The 22,565-nt window shown below is 47.0% G+C and overlaps 1 protein-coding gene across 1 annotated transcript in view; it reads left to right on the top strand.

The window, feature by feature from the left end:
• Positions 1–22,565, top strand: part of GIPC3 (GIPC PDZ domain containing family member 3) — a 107,748-nt gene that overhangs the window by 25,350 nt on the left and 59,833 nt on the right. The window contains exon 4 of the mRNA XM_088452984.1: positions 10,993–11,105. Coding sequence (XP_088309110.1) covers positions 10,993–11,105 — 113 coding nt within the window. The remainder of the gene's footprint in view (positions 1–10,992; positions 11,106–22,565) is intronic.

Genomic DNA, 22,565 nt, shown 5'->3' on the forward strand with positions numbered 1-22,565 from the left:
TATTGCGTCATTCTGCCCCCCAACTTTGTAATTATAGGTATCTCTGCTTTGTATAGCATGAGGAAGAGCCAAGATGGCGTGATTATGTGCCACTTCCCCCATCACCTCCTTCTTGTCTTCATCACCCACAACTCCCACAATAGAACTGGGACTATAATAGTCAATTGATTTGAATGTGTGCCACTGTTAAATGAGAACACGTAAGGCCAAATTCTGCAGACAAAATATGGGAACTTGTGAAATGCCAAGAATATTATGGATTTATAACCATTTTAAATGGCATATAGTAGCAGATCTTTAGAACAAACAAAATGTTTGTGTTACAGAATCACTGCAGCTGAAATTAGTATATATTTCTTAAGTACAGTAAAACATTCAAAATATTAAGAATTTGGATATATACACCTTTTTTAAGTAGGTGCACATTTTCAGACACATTAAAATATAATTATGCAATATAATGAGAAACAACAAAAAAAAAAACCTTCAAGGCAGAGGACGAGCCCTGCTTGTCCTCCACAGCAACTGGCACCTCCCAAATAAAAAAGAAATGACCCGTCTCCCACCAGTCCAGGTGACTGGTGGGAAAATCATCACTTTTGTGGAAAAAAACCAAATTGGAAAAAGGAGTGGAGAGGAATTTAAGTCCCTATATTTCCCCCATCTTGTCACATAGATAAGAGACCACTCATTTTAAAGAAGGGAGTCTCCATAAAAGCTAAATGTTTGGTGTTATTTAAAGCAATATTTTTTTACCTTGTTGGACTACCATATTATCCATACATACTGTAAGCATTTAAACTGGTGAAAATTATAAGCAAACAAAAAAAAAATGTCTAGATTTGTCTGTGAAAACCTTGCCATAGAATTTTTATTTTTTCGTGTATTTTGGAAAAGGTGGATTAAAATAAAACATTTGCTTTTAGTTCACTTGCCTGAAATAAGTGTACTGGGGGACATCTTGGGGATACCCCTCTTTCTGTTTTTTTTGTTTAGTATGACTCCCTCCCTCTCATGCACCTGAAGAATATTGGCAAATTGAGCAGCTTCCGCTTTATGTTTGCAGGTCTTCTTTAAGTTTGGAACTCTGATTTAAAACCGAATCTTGGGTTTTGGATAGTATGTAAACAGGTCCAAATTACATGATTTTAGCTGTTTTATACATTTTATAGAAATCCAAAACACTTGAGGGTGGTTTTGGCAAAACCGTTACATTTGAGGGTGGGTTTGCTAAAACCAAAACACGGGTCCGTGCACATCTCTAGATATAAGTAAGGGGGGGGGGGGCGCGCTTGCTGAAGGGCATCTACCTGCTGCAGTGCTCTTTACTAGCCATCTCCCTGCCCCACATCAGTCATTGCAAGGTGCAAGCGCTGGCTGCTTCCTAAGTGGAGAGGATGGTGTAGTGCTGGCAGGGTAACCTCCCAATAGTTGCCTACAGCTTTAATATTCAGTAGGGATGGGAGACTCTTGAATCCTCCGCCACTTGCCCCGGAATCTGTGAACAGCCCAGGCAGGGATCACTTGTTCCCCAGTGGCAAATGTTCCCAAGGGGTATGAGGAGTAAGGTATCTTCAAGGGCACATACAGGGTCAAGCTTTTAAACTTTTATTGCCCAACAAATACACACTTCTGTCAATGGCTGAGATGTGTGCCACAGGCTAGGGATTCCAACTTGGATTGATAAAGCAAAATCCCCTAATAAAGTGGCTTTTGCTTTTCAATGTGGCATAATGTGTATCGGGGGCACAAAAATGTGAAATAATGTGTATTGGGGTAGCACTACGATGTGGCATAGTGTGTACCCTGAGCACTACAATGTGGTACACTGTATTTTGGGGCACTACTATGTGGCGTATTGTGTATTGGGGCATGACTATTTGGCACAATGTGTACTTGGGGGCATTATGATGTGCCATAGGTTCATCTGTGACTCTATGCAAATGCTACTACAAGCTCCTTCCTTTGTATACATCAGTGCGCACCCATGTACAAGGACTGAGACACCCACTTTCAGCGTCCGTACATTAATACCAAATGCCACCATCAGTCGCACCTTCTAAACTTCCACCACCCCTATGTCAGGTGCAGTGTCTACATCTGACTATGGCCTCCTATGCCTGTGGCTGTGCATCTGTGTATGCAGGTGCTTTCCTTGATACGCCCATAACACTCCCAATACGCACCCACTGAACATACCCCTTGGGCCAAATGTAATAGGATGAGAGTTTAGAAAATCTGAGAGTTTAGCAGTAAGCTCTCACATTAGGCCATATTTATCTTCAAACTGGGAAATCATCTGGTTGAGAATTTAAATCGTGAGCGTTTTTTGAGTCTAAAAACATGAGTTTTCTGTTCTCAGACTTACATTGGCCAAGTTTAAAGAGTGTGAGAGCTTACTGCTAATCTCTCACATTTTCTAACCTCTCATCCTATTACATTTGGCCCCTTGTGTCTTAAGGTACACTGCCAATATGTTTAGAATAAAAGTTCTGGAATGTTTGTTAAAAATTATGTGCACTTATTGAATAAAGCCTATGCCAGATAGATATAGGCCCTCATTCAGAGGCGCTCGCGAGAAGCGAGTGCTCGTTCTGAATGAGGACGGCCGCTTCTTTTTTTAAGTGCAGCCTCCTGGTCGCTAACTAAGCTGTGATTTATTGCAACCATTTTAACTGTAAGCGTGTAATCTGAACCAGCAGAGTGGAGGGCAACAATGGTCAGGCAGTCCTGGGCAGAATAATTTGCACACAGCAGTCCTATTCCCAGTAATTCTGATTTAGCTAATGCAGACCAGTATTGCTCATTATGGTGCAATGGCCCTCATTCAGAGGTGGTCGCAAGAAGTGATCGCTCTCTCTGAATGAGGGCGGCCACTTCTTTTTCTTAGTGCGGCCTCCTGGTCGCTAGCTAAGCTGTGGGTTGACCACCCACAGCTTTAGCGACCGACCAGGTTGATGGTCGCGATGGTCAAGACCATCGCGACCATCGGGGCTTGTGACGAGACCGTAAGGGTCTCGGCAGCCTCAAGCCCCAGGGAGCTTCCTGCTTTGATTGAGCAGGAGGCTCCCCACTGACATCACTGCTGATGTCAATGCAGCCGCCCACAAAATGGCCTCTGTTTGTGAAACCCCCCCCCGCCCCTCCTACAAAACGGGCCGAGCTGTCGTTCAACATCGACAGCCGGCCCTTTTGTATTGAGCTCCAGAGCAAGAGAGTTTCTCTTTCGCACCGGGGCTTGCGCACGCGCAGTGCAGCCGCTGCGCGTGCGCAGGGGATAAACATCGACCTGGTTGCGAGCGCTCAGCGCTTGCGCCCGGGTCTGAATGAGGACCATAATGTGTTAGTATTGTTATTAACCATTAATGTTAATAACATATCTTATATAGATATGTGTATATATAAAATGTATATTAGAGAATGTGGTGGTTGACGATAGACGGCAGCTTTTCCCTCCATGGTATTAGTCACACCCCACGGCACAGACCACATCCCCTGTACAGATCCATCCTCCCACAACAGTAGTCATATCCCTGCCATGTTGGTCATACCCCTTGCGGCAGCACACAATAGGCCCTTCATAAATATCAGCTCCAGGCCCATGTGGACCTTAATTTGGCACTGCAAAAAGCGAGTGCATTAACTAGGTGGACATGAAGGCTTGTCTGTTATATTGTTTCTTTGTACCCAGCATAGGACTTATGCTGGGTACACACTAGACAATATGTCGTCCGATCCGGTGGATTGGACGACATATTGGGCACATCGGCCAGTGTGTATCTGCTATGTCGCTGACTATGTGCGCTCCCAAGTGTCATCGGCAACATCACCTGTTGCACATGCATGCTGGTCCGACGGGCAATATCGTCAGCGGGGGACATGCTTTCGAATGCAGCATGGCCCCCGCCATCGTACCATAGCTGCTGGCACCTGCAAGTGTGTATGCACTTACCAAATGCCGGCACCACTGCCATGTCCCATCGCTCGCGATATTGTGCTGGGTACACATCGTTTAGTGTGTACCCAACTTTATTTGGAACGAGTCCAGAGTCAGACTTAATTCTTCCTTTAGGTGGTGTAAGATGGATTTGCAATAAGTGTGCTTGTGTGGCTTGAGGTTTGGCACACAGAGAATTGTAATGTTATGCAAACACATGAAAGATAAACTTCCCTTTTATTTCCGTATTCTCATAGTCATTAATCAGAATGAGGTAAAGCAAAGAGGATATTTCATAGAGACAAATATAGGTGCTCAGGTAAGGTTAAGGGCTTCAAACTTATCTTGTACAACAGAAAAATGCACACAAATGTGTGCATGTTGTAGTCATGCACCTACAGTGTGTATAAACTAGTTTCATCCAGATGTAAGTGGACAAAGAATGTTACAGAAATTCTTGTAAAGAATATTCACATATGGTTCTATCTGTTACCCTCAACTTTGAAGTCCACAATATTTATTTCAAAACAACAGGTGTTTGAAGTGGATCCTGATGTAAAATACACTAACCTTATGATGTTTGTAATTCACATTCCTTTGAAACCCACAGTTGTGAGTTTATTTAAGAAGCGGAGATAAATCAAATCTCTTGTGAGTAAAGCTGGGTACACACCTGACGGATATATCTGCAGATCGCGTGATCTGCAGATACTGTATATCTGCAGATGATGGTCGTTCATACACAGTAAACTGCCATCATCTGCTTGTGCCCTCGGGTCCCGGCGGCCAGGGGGTGGGACCCGGTGGGCGGGTCAGGGACATGACCCGCCCCCCTCCTCGCGGCTGCCGCTGTGTGTATACGGGCGGTCTGCAGATCCCCCTCACCCCGAATCTCCACCCCTTCACTAGTCTATCCTGTATCATCTCTTCCTTTACCATGGAGCTCTGCAGGGACCAGAGACTGAACAGCTTTAAGACAGGTAAGTGCCAGGGGAGGTGTGAAAATGTTTAAATTATATTTGAGGGGGGGTAGGGGGGTTGGAATACTTATGCAATGGGGGGGTGTTGTTTTTTTTATTTTGGGGAGGGAGGGAGGGAGTTGTTTTAATAATGTAGGTGCTGAGGGAGGTGTGTGTGTATGGGGGGGTATTAAGATTGTGTGTGAGGGGTATATTCATAATATCTGTGTTATATGCGGGTCACTGATGGTCTCTGCATTAATTGGCAATTACTGAGTTATCTGGCATTATCTGGCACCCATTGTGACGCTCCCTGATATGGCAGTCACTGCGAACCTCTCTGCATTATAGGGCAGTCACTGTGATACTCCCTGATCTGACTGTCACTGCGAACCTCTCTGCATTATAGGGCACACCTCTGCGACGCTCTCTGGTCTGGCTGTCACTGTGAAACTCTCTGTATTATATGGCACATCTCTGCGACGCTCTCTGGTCTGGCTGTCACTGTGAAACTCTCTGTATTATATGGCACATCTCTGCGACGCTCTCTGTTCTGACGGTCACTTCAAACCTCTCTGCATTATATGGCACATCTCTGCGACGCTCTCTGATCTGACGGTCACTGCGAGCCTCTCTGTATTATATGGCAGTCTCTGCGATGCTCTCTTATCTGGCTGTCACTGTGAACCTCTCTACATTATCTGGTAGCCCCTGGTTTCTGGTTTGGGATGGGGCTGGTCGTAGTCCGTGTTTATAGTTCTTTGACATAACAATTTTTTATACATTTAATTGAGTATTTTAAGCACACCCCATTAAGCAAACCTTACCTATAGAGGCTATTATCATGTGTCTTTTCCCCATTGCAATGCACTGGTGGAGAAACCGGACAACTTACTTGTGTCTGCCAGGCTAAAAGTTGCCAGCCAGCCCCTGCTGCTTCTGCCCCTGCACAGATGAGGGGGGCATGGCTTCTGCTGATCTTGGACAGAGGGAGGGGGGGAGCAGGGAGATGGCTGGGGGAGGGATTAGCAGGGAGATGGCTGGGGGAGGGATTAGCAGTGAGATGGCTGGGGGAGGGATTAGCAGGGAGATGGCTGGGGGAGGGATTAGCAGGGAGATGGCTGGGGGAGGGATTAGCAGGGAGATGGCTGAGGGAGGGATTAGCAGGGAGATGGCTGCTGGTGCTAACACTGTGTATTCACACATAGTGAATACATAAACATATACATTGATTATTACAATGTGGCCACAAAAAAAACCTGTAAAGGGGACCAGAAAGGGGAGATGGCAGTACAGGAAAGAGGAGGAGTCATAATTAATCATTAAATTGCCCCCCCCCCCCTAAAAGAACAGTCTAGATCTGCCCCTGCACAGTAGTACCCCTTATATACATTATGCCATGCAACACTAGTGCCCCTTATACATTATGCCACACAGTAATTCCCCTTACTCATTATACCACATAATAATGGCCTTTACAGATTATGCCACACACAGTAGTAGTGCCCCATATAACACACTATTACACACAATAGTAGTGCCCTTTACACATTACTCCCCCCAGCAACTCTCCTCCTCATGTCCCTCCAGAAAGATGGCACTTGTAGTTTCACAAGTGCCAAAAGACAGGCACGCTGGCACCTGTAGTCCCACTGTAAAAAAACAATAGTACATATCTATCACCAACATTATTACCCCTGCACTCATTGGCCAGGGGTGCAGGGAAGAGACCTGGGTATCCGCCTAGGCCTGGAGTGCTTAGGAGGATTGGGGATCCCTTTTTATTGGGGGTACGCACCTCCCCGGGATCCCTGGCCTGAGTTGACTAGTTTGAGGTGTTAATGGGGTGACCCGGTGAAAGTTATAGTCTGGTACTGGTTTTAAAAATACGAGGCCCCCCACGGCTTTTTTTCCCCCTATTTTGAAAACCAGGACTGCCTCACAGAGCCCAGTGCTAGTTCATAAAATATGGGGGACCCCTACACATTTTGTCCCCCATATTTTTATAACCAGGACTGGCTTTTTTATGCTTTGGGGGGGAACCCCATGAAATTATTATTTTTTTTAAATGAACCCTTTAATACACATTATTACACACAAGCAGCCTGCACATATCTCACAGATACATTATGTGCAGGCTGCTTGTTCAGAAGGGAAACACAGGCAGGAAACACTGGTAGGAACGATCAGATACACCATCGGAAAACAAGCTGGGACTTGTAGTTTCACAACAACTGGAGAGCCTTACGTTGGCCAGGCCTGAAGTAGACAGTCATTTAAAGCGAACTTAGTGACTTATTGCTATTGTCAGTATTGTCATAGTGATTTGAGGAATTTAAATTAGGGTATAGGGCATTGGTTCCCAAACTGGGCGCCGCGGAACCCTGGGGTGCCTCGGGACACCTGCAGGGGTGCCTCAGGTTGATGGTCCAGCACCAAATTAAATTATTTATGGCCAATGTAATATAAATATGTGGACAAACAGAAGCACAAACCTTGTCACCCACTACATAAATTAACCTAAGGATGACAGGGGAACACAAGTTACTTCACTTTACTACTTCACTATATTTTTTTTACTGAATTTCTCAATAACAAACATTTGGCTTAGGGGTGCCGTGAAAACAATTCTGATGCACTAGGACAGGGGTTCCCAACCACGGTCCTCAAGGCACACTTACAGTCCAGGCTTTAAGGATAGCCATAACTGAGCACAGGTGACTTAATAGGTACCTTAGTTATTTTGATTTAACCATCTGTGCTTAAGCATGGATATCACTAAAAACAGGACTGTTAGTGTGCCTTGAGGACCGAGGTTGGGAATCACTGCACTAGGGTGCCGCAATTCAAAAAAGTTTGGGAACCACTGGTATAGTGTAGAGTATTTACTAAACAGCACATCTAACAAGTTCCTTTATCACTTATTTTATGTACCTGTCAGGATCTGCGGTTAAGCAGATCATGTTGTTTGCAGCTTCCAGCCTGAGGCACTGCATTAATTACTGCCTATCTGTGTGCAGTGTCAGGTGCATGCTAATTGATTCTCCTGTCTGTGCACAGCACAGGTGCATCGTTAAGGGAGGCTTGCTCTGGTTGGGCCCTCTTTCAGTTAAATTCCAGTCAGCCCTTCACTCCATGCCAGTGATAGTTTTTGTACTTCCGGTTTCCAGTCTCCTGCTTGTCAGTCGAGTTCCTGAGCCAGTCCAGCTGTGTTTTGTTGGTGCCGTTTTTCCCATCCAAGTGGCTTCACCTGCATCTCATCCAAGCGTGCTGCTTGTACTATCTGGGTAGCACAGTGCGTTTCCAACCTCAGAAGCATCTGTCGCCATCCAGCGGCTTGTGTCAACCCCGGCGGCACTAGTCGCAATTTAGCGCTCCAGGTGCGAAATCTAGCACACCACCGCCAGTGTCATCCTGGCGGCACTGGTAGCTACACTGCGTTCCAGGTGCGCAATTCAGCACACCGTCGCCAGTCTCATCCCTGCAACACTGGTAGCAACTCTGCGTTCCAGGTGCGCTATTAAGCACACCGTCGCCAGTGTCATCTTCGCAGCACTGGTAGCAGCTCCACGTTCTTGTTGCATATCTCCCCTGAGTCTCATCAGCCCAAAAGCTGCAACGGTCCTGGAGCCCCAGGTCACTATCAGCCCTCAAGGCTGTTGCAACAGCCCAAAGGCTGCTTCACATCATCAGTCCCTTGGCCACGAATATAAAGGCCACAATCAGCCCTCAAGGCTGCTGCAACAGCCTAAAGACTGCTTCACATCATCAGTCCCTTGGCCATGACTATAAAGGCCACAAACAGCCCTCAAGGCTGCTCCTACAGCCCACAGGCTGCATCAAATCCTTAACCCTTGGCCTCGACTAGTACTTCACATTCCAGCCTTCAAGGCTGTCATCAGTTGGCTCTACATTTATACAGTCGATTCCCTCCAGGAATCACAAAAGTACCCTGGAAAATATGCTGCATGGATTGGGTTTGGAGGCACACTGGTTAATAATTCAGATTTATTTATATAGTTTAAAGAGAAGTACTTTGACTTACAGAGTTTGTTTGCTTTTCAAATATTCAAAATGAAGCATCAGTGTGAGAGAATAATACTGCAATTTATCCTGATGGCTGTGTACCAATGTTTATATGATCAGTTACAAACAAAGTTGTTGTTTTCATTCCCCTCCAGCTTTATGGTAGGAGTAGTCTTGCTTATTATGCAACTAGAACAACATAGCAAATTAAATTGCAGGGATCCTTTGTTGCTGATCTGCCATTTTTAAAAAGAACTCGTACAACATAATCTTTTCTTTCTGTGCAAACTACCGATAGTCCTACTAATGTGTATAGTCTAAGTGCATAAACGGTATGAATTCTGGATATGTAAGAAAAATGTATTTATTGTGGTAAAACTTCAAGAAAATAGTTTTACCCTTGTTGCAAGTGATAATCCTGTGGATTCATATAAAAGTGCTACAGCCAGCATGAACATACAATGTAATAGGTCAATCCTGGCAAACCTGTTCATGGCGCTATTCAATGACCTTTTTTTGTCATATTGCAATTGGCCAGAACATAGCTGTCAATGCCTCCTTTCATACAGTATTGACATTTCCACTGTCACATCAGCATAGAGGATACTATAGTACAGTATAGAGGAAGTCTAACTTGTTTTCTATACAGGGTCAATGAACAGATATGTAAATTGCACTAATATGGTTTCTTCGGAGGAAGAAAAATCCATTATTATACAGCATTTACACACAATCATAATACATAAACAGTGAATAATAAAAAAGTGTTTGTGGATTTCATTGCGAAAAAAAAGCATTAATTTGATTTTATTTTGTCCACTTAGCAGTGTGTTTTGAAAATATTATATGAGGAAAGCAAATGGTAGCGTGCCCTGGCGCTATTCAACATGTGAGATAAAAAAATATACGAAAAAACATACTTCCCTTAGCACATGGTCATTTCTTAATTTGCACTATTTCCAGTACACGTGGAAATCTATAAGAATTAAGAACTGGACTTTAAAAAGGACATACATCATCTTGAAAAAGAGCTAGAGAAGCTGGAAATGCGTTGGAGGCTCCCATATGCTACACCATCACCAAGATCGTTAACAGCTTGTGAGAAACGCAGAGCTGGTTTCTGAGCTATCTTGCTTGCATCCCCACTCTGATTTCCACCCACCTTCTGGTATGGGTACATCTGTTTTTCATGCTCCATTGTGGACTATATTGCTATTTACATTGTATGTTCCATTATTTTAGGGTAAAATAAAAATTACTTTTTATTTTAAAGTCTGTATTGGTTGCCAAATCCTTAGTGGTATCGTAGGTTTCTACCAATTGCACATGGCTTGAAGATCTTGAATATTATTAACCCTCGTGCCTTCACATTTTATCATACTGCTTTACACAAGATTATTATGGTATCACAGTATTTTAAATTTTATTTTCCCACATATACCAATGGACTAGAATGAACAAATGTAACTTTGTTAGTAATGGTGGGGTGCACAGTCACGGTGTGGCATTTGGCAGTCTCCGACGCATTTCGAGCTCGTCTAGCTCTTTTTCAAGGCGATGTATGTCATTTGTAAAGTCCGGTTCTTATAGGAGATTTCCATATGCACTGGAAGTAGTACAAATGACCATCTGCTAAGGGAAGTATTTTTTATCCTATATTTTTTTATCTTGCATGTTGAATAGCGCCCAGGGTATGCTACCATTTTCTTTTCTTAATACATGTTGTATTAGGATCTGTTGGAAGATCTTGTGTAGTCTACCCCTAGAAGCTGTTGTAAGGCCGTACTGATCAGTCCTGCTCATATATAATCCATCCACATTATATGAAGGAAGCCCAGAGATAGGGTGAAATTAAGTAATGTGACCAATAATGAAGAAGATATGCAATATGGTATCTGCAGGACAGTCATTACTGTCTCTATAATAATTTTTTTCTGAAAATACAATAATTGTACTATTAGTATAGTAAATTGTTATATCCACAAATATATAAAATGGCATCACTTTAACAACCCTAAAACTTCAGTGTATGGTTAAACAGCTCTTAGTAGTTTCTTTGTGTTTCCCTAGATATGATTGGACAAAGAGGCAGACCAAACAAAAGTCCCAGTGAAGGGAAAATGTCCAGTGGGAAAGAAACTCTACGTCTACGGAATACAGGCATGGCTACTGTGGAGGAATTGGTAATTATGTTTCTTAATCATTTATACAAGTTTATGACTGGGGGAGATGTACTAAGCTCTGGAAAGTGATAAATTGGAAAGTGATAAACTACCAGCCACTCAGCTCCTAACTATCATGTTACAGGCTGTGTTTGAAAATTGACCGTTAGGAGCTGATTGGTTCGTAGTTTATCACCCTCCAAATTATTACTTTCCAGAGCTTAGTACATCTGTTACATTCTTTAATTTTCATGAGCTGTACAGTACTACAGGATAGGTGTGCTGCTTTTTTAGGATATGACTAATTCTGCTGACAGAATGGCAGAAGCTAGTCTTCACACTATAGATTCCAGTTTAAATCCTCTTTCTAGACCACAACAGTTTCCATAGTTTACATATGGCCTAATTTAGAACTGGACATAAGTGCTTGGATGTACTGCACATGTGCCAAAAAATTGCATCCGTATTTAGCGTTACATGTAACTTGCACCAGAAGCGGCAGATACTGGCATTCACATGCAATTAGAGTACAGTATAGCATAGATAAGTAAGGGTGTGCATAGGTGGTATGAGAGTGCATAGATAAGTAGGGGAGTGCATAGATAAGGGTGAGCATGCATAGCTAAGTAAGGGTATGCACAGATACTTAGGGGTGTGCACAGATAAGTAAAAGGTGTGCACAGATAAGTAAAAGGTGTGCATAGATATATAGGGGTATGCATAGATAAGTAGGGGAGTGTAAAGATAAGTAGGGGAGTGCATACATAAGTAGGGGTGGGCATACATAAGTAGGGGTGGGCATAGATAAGTAGGGGAGTTCATAAATACGTAGGAGAGGGAAAAGATAAGTAGGGTTGGTTATAGATACTGTAAGTAGGGGGGTGCATATATAAGTAAGGGTTTGCACAGATACAGTAAGTAAGGGGGAGGTAAATAGATAATTAAGGGTTTGCATAGATACAGTAAGGGGGAGGTGAATAGTTAAGTAAGGAGGTACTTAGAGAAGTTAAGCATGTTCCTGGAGATGCACTTAATTATGAGTTATAGTATCTTTAGATGTGCCTCTAAGAAGGTGTATCTTTTCCACAACTAAACGATAAAAGTTTTCATATATATATATATATATATATATATATATATATATATATATATATATATATATATATATAATATGTACCCTGCACCAGGGTGGGAAAGATGGGACTGGTCCCTTTATAACATGGGACCCTGCATCTTCGTGGAATCAGTCATAACCTTGTCAGCACGGAACTGGAGCATCTGAGGGAAGGCTCACATATAATGAGTGAGCGCGCACTCCCTGCCAGAGACAGTCACCCTGTGCACAACCCCCCCTGTGGCATACACAAAGTTAATTTTTTTTTATAAATAAAGACAATCAAATCCCTGCTTTCACCACTTTAGTAAATAACATTGCTTTTTTTGCAGTTTACAGGCATTCTCTACATAGTATTCATCCCTGATGCAATGCAATACAAGGAAAATACAGACCACTAACACTCTTGCCACATGCTTCAGATAATTCTTTAGATGTAAAAAAATATGAGATATGGTAAGAACTTACCCTTGTTATCTCTATTTCTACGAAGTCCATAGGGTTCCACAGGATACCTTGGGGTATAGGTGTGACGTCAGTCGCAGGGCACCAAAGAGTTAAGCTTTCAGCCTCCCAGGATGCACTAGGTCCCCCTCCTATACCCCGCCCCCGGGCCAAGGCACCTCAGTTAGTTACCAAGCCATAGGCCGGAGGAGGAGAAGGAAGAGAGAGAACAAAGATCTGGACACATACAAGAATCACATTCTCACCAGAGGGAGACGGAAAACCGGTGACCAGAGCAAAGCCCATCTGCAGCACAGGTGCGACATGGCGGGAGTCCTGTGGAACCCTATGGACTTCGTAGAAATAGAGATAACAAGGGTAAGTTCTTACCATATCTCATATTTTCTACTTCAGGGTCCATAGGGTATCCACAGGATACCTTGGGGATGTCCCAAAGCAGTATCCTTTAAGGGTGGGGACGCTCCTGTGCAGAAAGGAGAATCCGCCGCCCGAAGGAAGCATCCTGAGAGGCGAAGGTGTCAAACCTGTAATACCTCACGAAGGTATGGACAGAAGACCACGTAGCAGCCTTGCAGATCTGAACTGCCGAGGCACCACGTCGAGCTGCCCACGAAGGACCCACAGACCTAGTGGAATGAGCCTTCAGAGAAGGAGGGACCGGTAGGCCTTCATGAAGATAAGCTCCAGAAATAGCCATACGGATCCAGGCTGCCAAAGTTTGCTTTGAAGCAGGCCAACCCTTTTTACGGAAGCCATAGAGGACAAACAAAGCGTCCGACTTCCTAAACGAAGAAGTGCGGTCAAAATAAGTCCTTAAGGCCCGCACAACATCCAAAGAGGCCTCACCCACGGAAAGACCCGGTGAGTTAAAGGCCGGAACAACTATTTCCTCGTTAACATGAAACTGGGAAACAACTTTGGGAAGAAACTCGGGCCGAGTGCGGAGCACTGCCCTGTTCCCATAAAAAACCAAGAAAGGGGGTCTACAAGAAAGAGCCCCTAACTCAGAAACACGTCTGGCCGAAGCAATGGCCAGAAGGAAAACAGTCTTAGCTGTTAGCCATTTAAGATCCACTGAGCCCAGTGGTTCAAACGGCGGTCCTTGGAGAGCCCTCAGGACCACAGCCAAATCCCAAGGCGCCACAGGTGGAACAAAGGGCGGCTGAATGCGGAGAACACCCTGCATAAAGGTGCGCACATCCGGGATTGTAGCAATCCTACGGTGAAACCAGACAGATAGGGCCGAAACCTGTACCTTCAAAGAAGCAAGGCGAAGCCCATGATCTAGTCCCGCTTGCAGGAAGGCGAGAATCCGAGACAGACGAAACTCCCGCGGTGCATAACCTCTCGGTCGACAACACTGGAAGAACGTATGCCACACGCGATGGTATATCCTCGCGGAAGACGGTTTCCGAGCTCGTAACATGGTACGCACCACAGAGCTGGAAAACCCCCGGGACCTCAGCATGGCCGTCTCAACAGCCACGCCGTCAAAGACAGCCGAGTCAGGTCCGGGTGAAGGCAAGGACCCTGAGACAGAAGGTCCGGTCGTAGCGGCAACCGCAGAGGACTGTCCACGGACAGACCCTGAAGGTCTGAGAACCAGTGCCGTCTGGGCCACGCGGGAGCTATCAACAGGAGCGTCCCTCCTTCCTGTTTGAATTTCCGGATTACCCGTGGAAGAAGGGAGACCGGAGGGAACAGGTATGCGAACCGGAACGTCCACCGGACGGACAGAGCATCCACCAGAGACGCCCCTTCGTCTCTTGTGCGAGACCCGTACACCGGCAACTTGTTGTTGTGCCGGGACGCCATGAGGTCGATTTCTGGAAGACCCCACCTGTCCACCAGTAGTTGAAAAACGTCCGGGTGCAGGGACCATTCCCCCGGATGAACGTCCTGGCGACTTAGAAAGTCCGCCTCCCAATTTAGCACTCCCGGGATGAAGACCGCTGATATGGCCGGAAGATTGCGCTCCGCCCAAACCAGGATCCGAGAGACCTCTACGAGAGCCGTCCGACTGCGAGTTCCTCCTTGCCTGTTTATGTAGGCCACGGTGGTAGCGTTGTCCGACTGGACCTGCACCGGGCGACCCTGGAGAAACCGCTGTGCCTGCTGGAGAGCATTGAAGACCGCACGCAGTTCCAAGATATTTATTGGAAGCTCCGCTTCTGTCGGCGTCCACCTGCCCTGGAACAAGTGTGGACCCGAAACTGCTCCCCAGCCCCGAAGACTGGCGTCCGTTGTCAACAGGACCCAATTTGGAACCCAGAACGGACGTCCCTTGTTGAGGTGGGTCGTCTGTAACCACCACGCAAGGGACAGGCGAACCTCCTGGGTGAGCACAATCGTCTGGGACTTCAAAGACTGAGTCAGCCCGTTCCACTTGGACAGGATCAGGTGCTGCAGAGGTCTGGAGTGAAACTGGGCGTATTCCACCATGTCGAACACCGACACCATGGAGCCCAGTAACCTCATCGCCGAGTGTAAGGACACCCGGCGGCTGTGCAGGCAACTGCGCACCCTTGACTGTAAAGCAGAGATCTTGTCCTCCGTCACGAAGATCCTTTGCTGTCCCGAGTCCAATAAGGCTCCAAGATGCAGAATCCTCCGAGACGGGATTAGAGTGGACTTCTGCCAGTTGATTAGCCAGCCGTGCCATTGCAGCAGTGCAATGGTCAGGTCCAAGTGGCGTAACAGGAGCTCTGGAGATCCTGCCACCAATAACAGGTCGTCCAAATACGGCAACATGCGGACTCCCTGCAGCCGCAGAGAAGCCGCCATGACCGCCATCACCTTGGTGAAAACACGTGGTGCTGTTGCCAGGCCAAAAGGTAACGCCCGAAACTGGAAGTGGTCGCTGCGGATTGCAAACCTGAGGAACTGTTGATGGCGCCAAAGAATAGGGACATGCAGGTAAGCGTCCTGTATGTCCAATGACACCAAGTAGTCCCCAGGTTCCAGCGCCAGAATGATGGACCGTAGGGTCTCCATCCGAAACTTCGGGACCCGCAAAGACTTGTTGAGTGCTTTGAGGTTGAGAATCGGACGATATGACCCATTGGGTTTCTGTACCAAAAATAGATTTGAATAGAAACCCTGGCCCCTCTGGGAGAATGGAACAGCCACTATAACTCCAGCCTGGAGCATAGTGTGCAATACCTTCCGCAGCTCCGTAGCCTTGTTCCGGTCTGATGGGAGACCCGTGGTGAAGAAGCGAGCCGGGGGTCTGTGCCGGAAGGAGAGGGCGTATCCGTGGGAAACCACCTCCAGAACCCAAGTGTCTGTCGTAGTGGTCGACCAACACTGGGCGAACTGTAGCAGGCGGCCTCCCACCCTGGGATCCCCCAAAGGGAGGCCCGGACCGTCAGGCCGCAGGCTTGTCATCTGGCTTGGGGGCCGGACGTCTGGTACTCCATGCCTGCTTCCGGGGCTTGACCGATTTCTTAGGGCCAGCCTGTCGAGGAAACGACTGTGGTTTGGGCCTGCCCTGGGCCCTAGATGACCGAAAGGACGATGGTCCCGAACCAGAAGGAGCAGCGGCCGACGGGAGACAAGCAGATTTGGCTGCCGCCAGCGTGGCCACAATCTTATCCAGATCCGGACCGAAGAGAACTTCTCCGGTAAACGGCAACGCTTCCAGACCTTTCTTGGAATCTGCGTCCGCCTTCCAGGATCGCAGCCACAAGGTGCGACGAGCAGCTACCGCTGCTGAAGAAATTCTAGACACCAGAGTACTAATGTCTAGAGCCGCCTCGTTGATGTAGGTGGCCGAATCACGGAGATTGCCAATCAACTCCGCCTGTTCGGCCGGACAGTCGGATTCAAAAGAAGCCTCTAATGAATCCGCCCAGCGCTCCATCGCTCTGGCAACCCAGCAAATGGCCATAGCCGGCCGTGCTGCCCCCCCTGCAAGGGAATAAGCGGACTTCAGGCAGATTTCTACCTTGCGGTCCGTAGCATCCTTAAGGGAGGACATGGATGGCATCGGCAATGTGGCACTACGGACAAGACGGGTCACGTGAGAATCCACCTGTGGAGGGGATTCCCACTTAGCAAAATAATTATCCGCGAACGGATAAGCCACCGCCAGGCGTCTCTGCGGCTGGTATCTTTTGCCAGGTTGTTTCCACGCCTCCTCTAAATGGTCCACCAACTGACCCGAAAGAGGAAAGACTGTGGCATCGCCCTTCACATCTTTGAAAAAGGCATACTTAGATTTAGCCGCTGGGGGAACTTCGTCCTCAATCACCAAGGCTGTGCGGACCGCCCGAATAAGTCCAGGAATATATACTTTGGACTTAGCATCAGCGTCCTTAGTATGGAGAGGTTCCTGATCGTAAGGATCCAGAATCTCCCCATCATCAGACGTCCCTTCGTCATCCTCATAAGGAGCGGACAGAGACGCCACCGGCCTTTTATGAGGCCGCATCACAGACTCCCCTTGCAACACATCCGACAAGTGCTGTACAGAACTCGTCAGGGAGTTAACCCACGCTGGCTCCTGAGAACCCGGGAGCGGGGAAATAGGGAGACTGTGGGGTACCACCAATTGTCGTGGGAACCCCTGCATGGGTGACGACACCACAGACTGCTGGGACAAACCCCTCGGAGTAAACGCGGGCTGCGGAGCTAACTGGCCCACTAAAGCTGTTAACGCCTGAGCGAAACAAGCCCAGGGCGGCTCCTGTACCGGTGCTGTAACCGTAATAGGCCGCGCCATGGACAAACACTGCCGGCAAAGGCCCTCCGCGCTACCCTCCCCCTCCGCTAACGGTACTTTGCACGTGGTACACTGTAGCCGGAGGGGAAAATCACTTTCAGACATGATGGCACCACGTATGTGACCTCTCTCACCAATTAAGTATTAAATAGGCGAGAGACCACCCTGCAGCACCGCACCGCAAGGGCTTTAGCAGAAGAACAGAGACAGTAATAAAGCTGACAGTTTAGAGAAGAAAAGTTACAGGCAGCAGCGCTAGCACAGTCACATACAATGCAGAGAAATAACAATTCCTGCACTAACAGCGCTGATTACTCAACTACACAGACACAGGGCCTGGTAGGACACAGCGCTGCATACACAGACCTGAGCCACAGCGGAGGAGAGGTATGCGGGGGGACCCAGACCACGATGCTTCCGTCCAGCGCTTCCAGCAGCGTTCACCATGCGTTCTGGAGAAGATGGCCGCCGAGGAGCAGAGAGGAGGCTGGCCTGGGGGAGGAGCGCTGCCACAGGACCAGTCGGCAGCATGCAGAGAGGGCTGTGTGCAGCGGGGGAGGCGCCGGCTGTGAGACAGGGAAGGCGCGCTCCCCTGGCATGCATTTAACCCCTGGGACGCCGCAGCGCTACCGCTCTGCTGCGGTCCGCTGTCCCAGGGGGTAGTGGAAGCGCAGGTTGGTCGCCTGGCTCCACGCTGCAGCCAGTCCCCAGGGAGCCCCCTGCCTGGGGACTTAGGACCATGTGATCAGCGGGGACCCACCGCGGGACCCCGCTGCTTACCTCTGTCCCCCTTGAATCCGGCCATGGTCCGGAGCATCTGGGGTCACCGCTAGCTGTGACCCCAGACGCCCACCAGCATCCCCGGATCAGTACCGGCGTTCTGGTACCGGCGGGGTGTAGGGGAGACAGCATGGACGTCAGGACTGACTGTCCATGCTGTTCATCCAGATGTGCAGCCACAGCTGCATGAAGAAAAAGCTTCAGGGGCTCTTCTAGCCCCCACTCCAACAGGTGCACCCGACTCCGGCCGGGCACCAAACTAAACTGAGGTGCCTTGACCCGGGGGCGGGGTATAGGAGGGGGACCTAGTGCATCCTGGGAGGCTGAAAGCTTAACTCTTTGGTGCCCTGCGACTGACGTCACACCTATACCCCAAGGTATCCTGTGGATACCCTATGGACCCTGAAGTAGAAATTTAAAATACAGACAAAGTAATGCAATTGTGAAGGCATAATTTTTTCTTCAGGGTCCATAGGATCCACAGGAATTACCTTGGGGTATGTGGTTGGAGTGATCCAGGCACCAAACAGTTACAAGCTTTAACGCCCAGGATGCACTGGGTCCTCCTTCTATATACCCCGCCCCTGGCTACAGGCGCTCAGTTTTTTGTTTGGTGCGCAGGAGTGCACCTTGTGAACAGTGGACTACCTTGGCAGTCCCAAGAAAGTTTTTTTTCCTATGAGTAAGCAGCACTAGGCGTCCAGATGGACGCCCATGCTTTTGCTCCATCTATCCCTGCCAGCACCGCAACACCAGTGATTTTAGCGGGCGTCAGCGGAGTGAGCGCTGAGCCCAGGACTGCAGCTGGAGACATTGGGGATGCAGGTAAGGTGGTTCCCCGCTAGCCGCTGACGTCAGGGAACCATGTGGCAGTCCGTACCTCTGGCGGTGGAGACCTGCCGGAGGCCGCTGTTGTGAGGAACCAGGGTAGACTGCTTCCCCCACTAGACCACCGGGGCTTGAAATCTGGAAGCCGGGGATGTTAATAGCAGTGGCCATGTATAAGTCAGTATGCCCTGTGGATCCATACAGCCTAGGGGAGGTAGGCTCTCCCCGGCAGCCCCTTCCCCACCCCAGACACTGGTCCAGAAACTAGGTTTCCCGCATCTGGGTTTGCTCCTTCCTGCCTCCCTGTATATGAGACAGCCAGACAGAGCTCGATATCCTACTTGGCCTTTGTGCTGTTTGTAGCTGACTAAGAGTTTAGCATATATAAACTCATCTCCCCCCCCCCCCCCCCCAGCCACACTAGTATGACTGGCCAAAACAAGTGTGAAAACTGTTCTTTACACAAACACTATTGTGTATAGGTAGCTGTAAAGTGTATGGAGGGGGGCCTGGTGGCCACCTAGGCCCCAGAAGCTTTTGGGGCTATGACAGTGTGAAATACATTTTCAATGCTTTTTTTTAGCACTCCTGCCATCAGCTGAGACTACAATGTTAGATCACTTAAAAAGGAAAAAAAAGTTCTATATCATCAGTGTTATTTTTCTGCCGTGTCTAGTCTATGTCACTTGGATGCCTAATATTTTTTTGCAACCCCTATGTATTGCCTTCGCTTGATTCTTTCCTTGCCTATATGCTGGTTTCTCTGAAATGAGGGACCTCTGAAGAAATTGAGCCTCCCTAAGCAGACAGTGAGTGGCTCTGTCTGTGGGACTAATGTGCAGGGACTTGGTGGAGGTGGAACTAGTTCCACCTACCATTAGAGGTGACGGAACTCAGTTCCACCCTGTTCCTGCCCACTTTAACCCCTGTATATATACTGCTAACAGAGGGAGACATCCACTTCATTGGACTGAATAGAGTTTTACCACTTGCTTGGCACTGGGGACCTCATTCAGTCGGTCGAAGCGGCCGCACGGTCGTACGCCACTGATGTTCGCTATACTGCGCATGCGTAAAGTTCGCATTGCACGTGCGCAAACTAGCCGCTACGATCAGAAATTTCTCTCTCCTTGAACACAGCCAGGTCGGTAGTTTGAGTGACAGATTGAGGCGTTTGTGGGTGGTAACGGGAAGATGCTTGAAAACGGGGGAGTGGAGATCCGAACACAGGCGTGCCTAATTATGCGAACAGCGTTTTATGGGAGTGCATACGGTTTATGGGAGTGCATAATTAACAAAGTAGCGTCATGGCACATGTGACATGGGAGGCTTTTACACTGACATGATCGTAGAGCTTAAGAGAGGGTATGGTCAACCTTAAGCTCTACGACCAGTTCCGAGGGTTCCCGATGGCCTCGATTAATCCTTATATGCCCGGAGATGACGTGTAATGCGTACGAGAAGGGGGCGTATTTTTTTTAATTCCGGCCGCTTCCTCCCCTTGGTTGGCCAGCTAACAATCCGAACTTAGGGACGCAACTTGCGAGGGAATCATTTGCATATCCGGCCACTTTTCCCGTACGACCGTGCGGCCGCTTCGACTGACTCTGAATGAGGTCCCGGGTCTCATCGTTTTTACACATTGGGAGTATATGATACGTCTTCATATTTAAATTGTTATTAAGGAATCTGGTTACATTTACTGGTTGAGAAACATCCACCTAATTGTTCCAGTAAAATCGTTATAAGAACTACTTGGATTCTAAGAGCCTTTCTAGGAATTTCTCCCTATCAAGGGACGGAAAATAAGCTTATACCACTGAGTGTTCTAACCAGTTCCATATCATCAAGTGTTTATTCAGACCAGTTCCATTTTTATGTTTACCCCTGATGAAGTCCTGTATGTGGACAAAACACGTAGGGTCATCGCTTTGAAAAACCTGCACCTACCACATAAGAGGTCCACCTAAGAGCTCACACCTGTAAGGGTGTAGGTGGCAGATAACATCTATCCTTCTGTACTGGGGCAGGTTTACTAAAAGATGTTTTATGCTATTTATGTATTGATTTGTATTGTAAATTATTTTATATATTTTTACTTCTGTTGATATACCAAGAATAAAATATTCAGGTATAAGAATTATAGGCTACCATAGGGCTTTTATTTTATGAATAATATTCAAAACATAAACAAATGGTGATGTGAAGAGTAACTAGAAGGTTGTGTTTGACCAACAGCTAATATTGCAATAAATCCCCCTAAGTGGTGGAAATTGCTCCTATTCAATTAATATTCAAAGTTGTAGCGCACCAAAGGTGTACCCCCTCTCTTCCATTTCTATTTTTATATTTTGCATTGTATGTGACTTGTGTAAGTCTGCTGTGTGAATAACTGTCAGTTATAACGATCACTGCTGTTTCTCATAACCCTCTGCTACAGGTGTGTGGGTTACTTTGGGGGTGAACACTGTTACATATTATATTACTTTGCATGACAAATAGGAGTATTCAATATGGAGCGAAAACGCAGTTTCTGCGAGGTTTTCGCTCAGATTATGTAATTTTCGACGGTTTTACTTTTACAAAGTATTCAATTTGAAAACTGTTCGCTGGTGCGAAAAGTATTTTGCATTCGACCCTGCAAAAAAGTATCACCAAGGAATGGGTGGCGAAAAAAAGTGCAGAATGGGGGTTTTGGGGTGCAACATTTTGGAAACCACCCTGCAACCTTCAGACAGTCCCCCAAAGGTAAACTGTGTAAATAATTTCTTGAAAAATACCTCAGAGGACCCCAAAAAAAGCACTTTAATTTTGGGGGGCGAAAAAAAAAATTGGGGGGTACAAAGTTAAAAACTAGCGAACTACAATCTAGGGGGGTCCCCAAGTATGCCCCAGGTGTTTTTTTCATTGCAGGTGTTTGCTGCAGGTGGATTTTTCACCTTTTTAAAAATTTTACTTGAGCAACTTTTAAATATGCTCACCCCCATTTTCAAGTACCCCAAATTTGCTGGGACTACTTATTTTCAGCCAAAAAATCTTCTAAATACTATTCTTCACCACCTTCCCAAATCCCCAAAAAGCAGCTATTGAGCCCGTTTAAAGACCCCAAAAACCTTCAACAGGGCTAATTGGGGGTATCCAGAGTGATCCCCATTGTCAGAGCATCTTTTTGGAGGTGTTAGGGTGATTTCCCCAAAAATCAGCGAAGTTTTCGCAGATTTCACATTCGCCGGGTGCCGTTTTTTGCCGATTTCATATTGAATACGGGTATAAGCGGGGGCGCCGCGATACTTTTTCGCCGGCAAAAGCTCCGATGTGCGGTGAAAACTTCAACAGCGAGGTTAACGTTTCATATTGAATACCCCTGATTGTGTGTATTGTTATGTCCAAGGAAAATGAAAAGCAGGAGGCGAATGCCTCTGTGCTGGTTTCATGTATGGCCTGTCAGGCGGGATTGTCCTCTCAGGATTTCATACAAAATGGATTATGTGGTCACTGTTACAAAGAGTCACCACATCAGTCAAGTCTACCAGTTCCTTGGCAGGAACCCCCTTGGGCTTCTTTTTCCCAG

The sequence above is a fragment of the Taudactylus pleione genome, unplaced genomic scaffold (genome assembly GCF_031769625.1).
Source record: "Taudactylus pleione unplaced genomic scaffold, aTauple2 ptg000560l, whole genome shotgun sequence".
Taxonomy (NCBI): domain Eukaryota; kingdom Metazoa; phylum Chordata; class Amphibia; order Anura; family Myobatrachidae; genus Taudactylus; species Taudactylus pleione.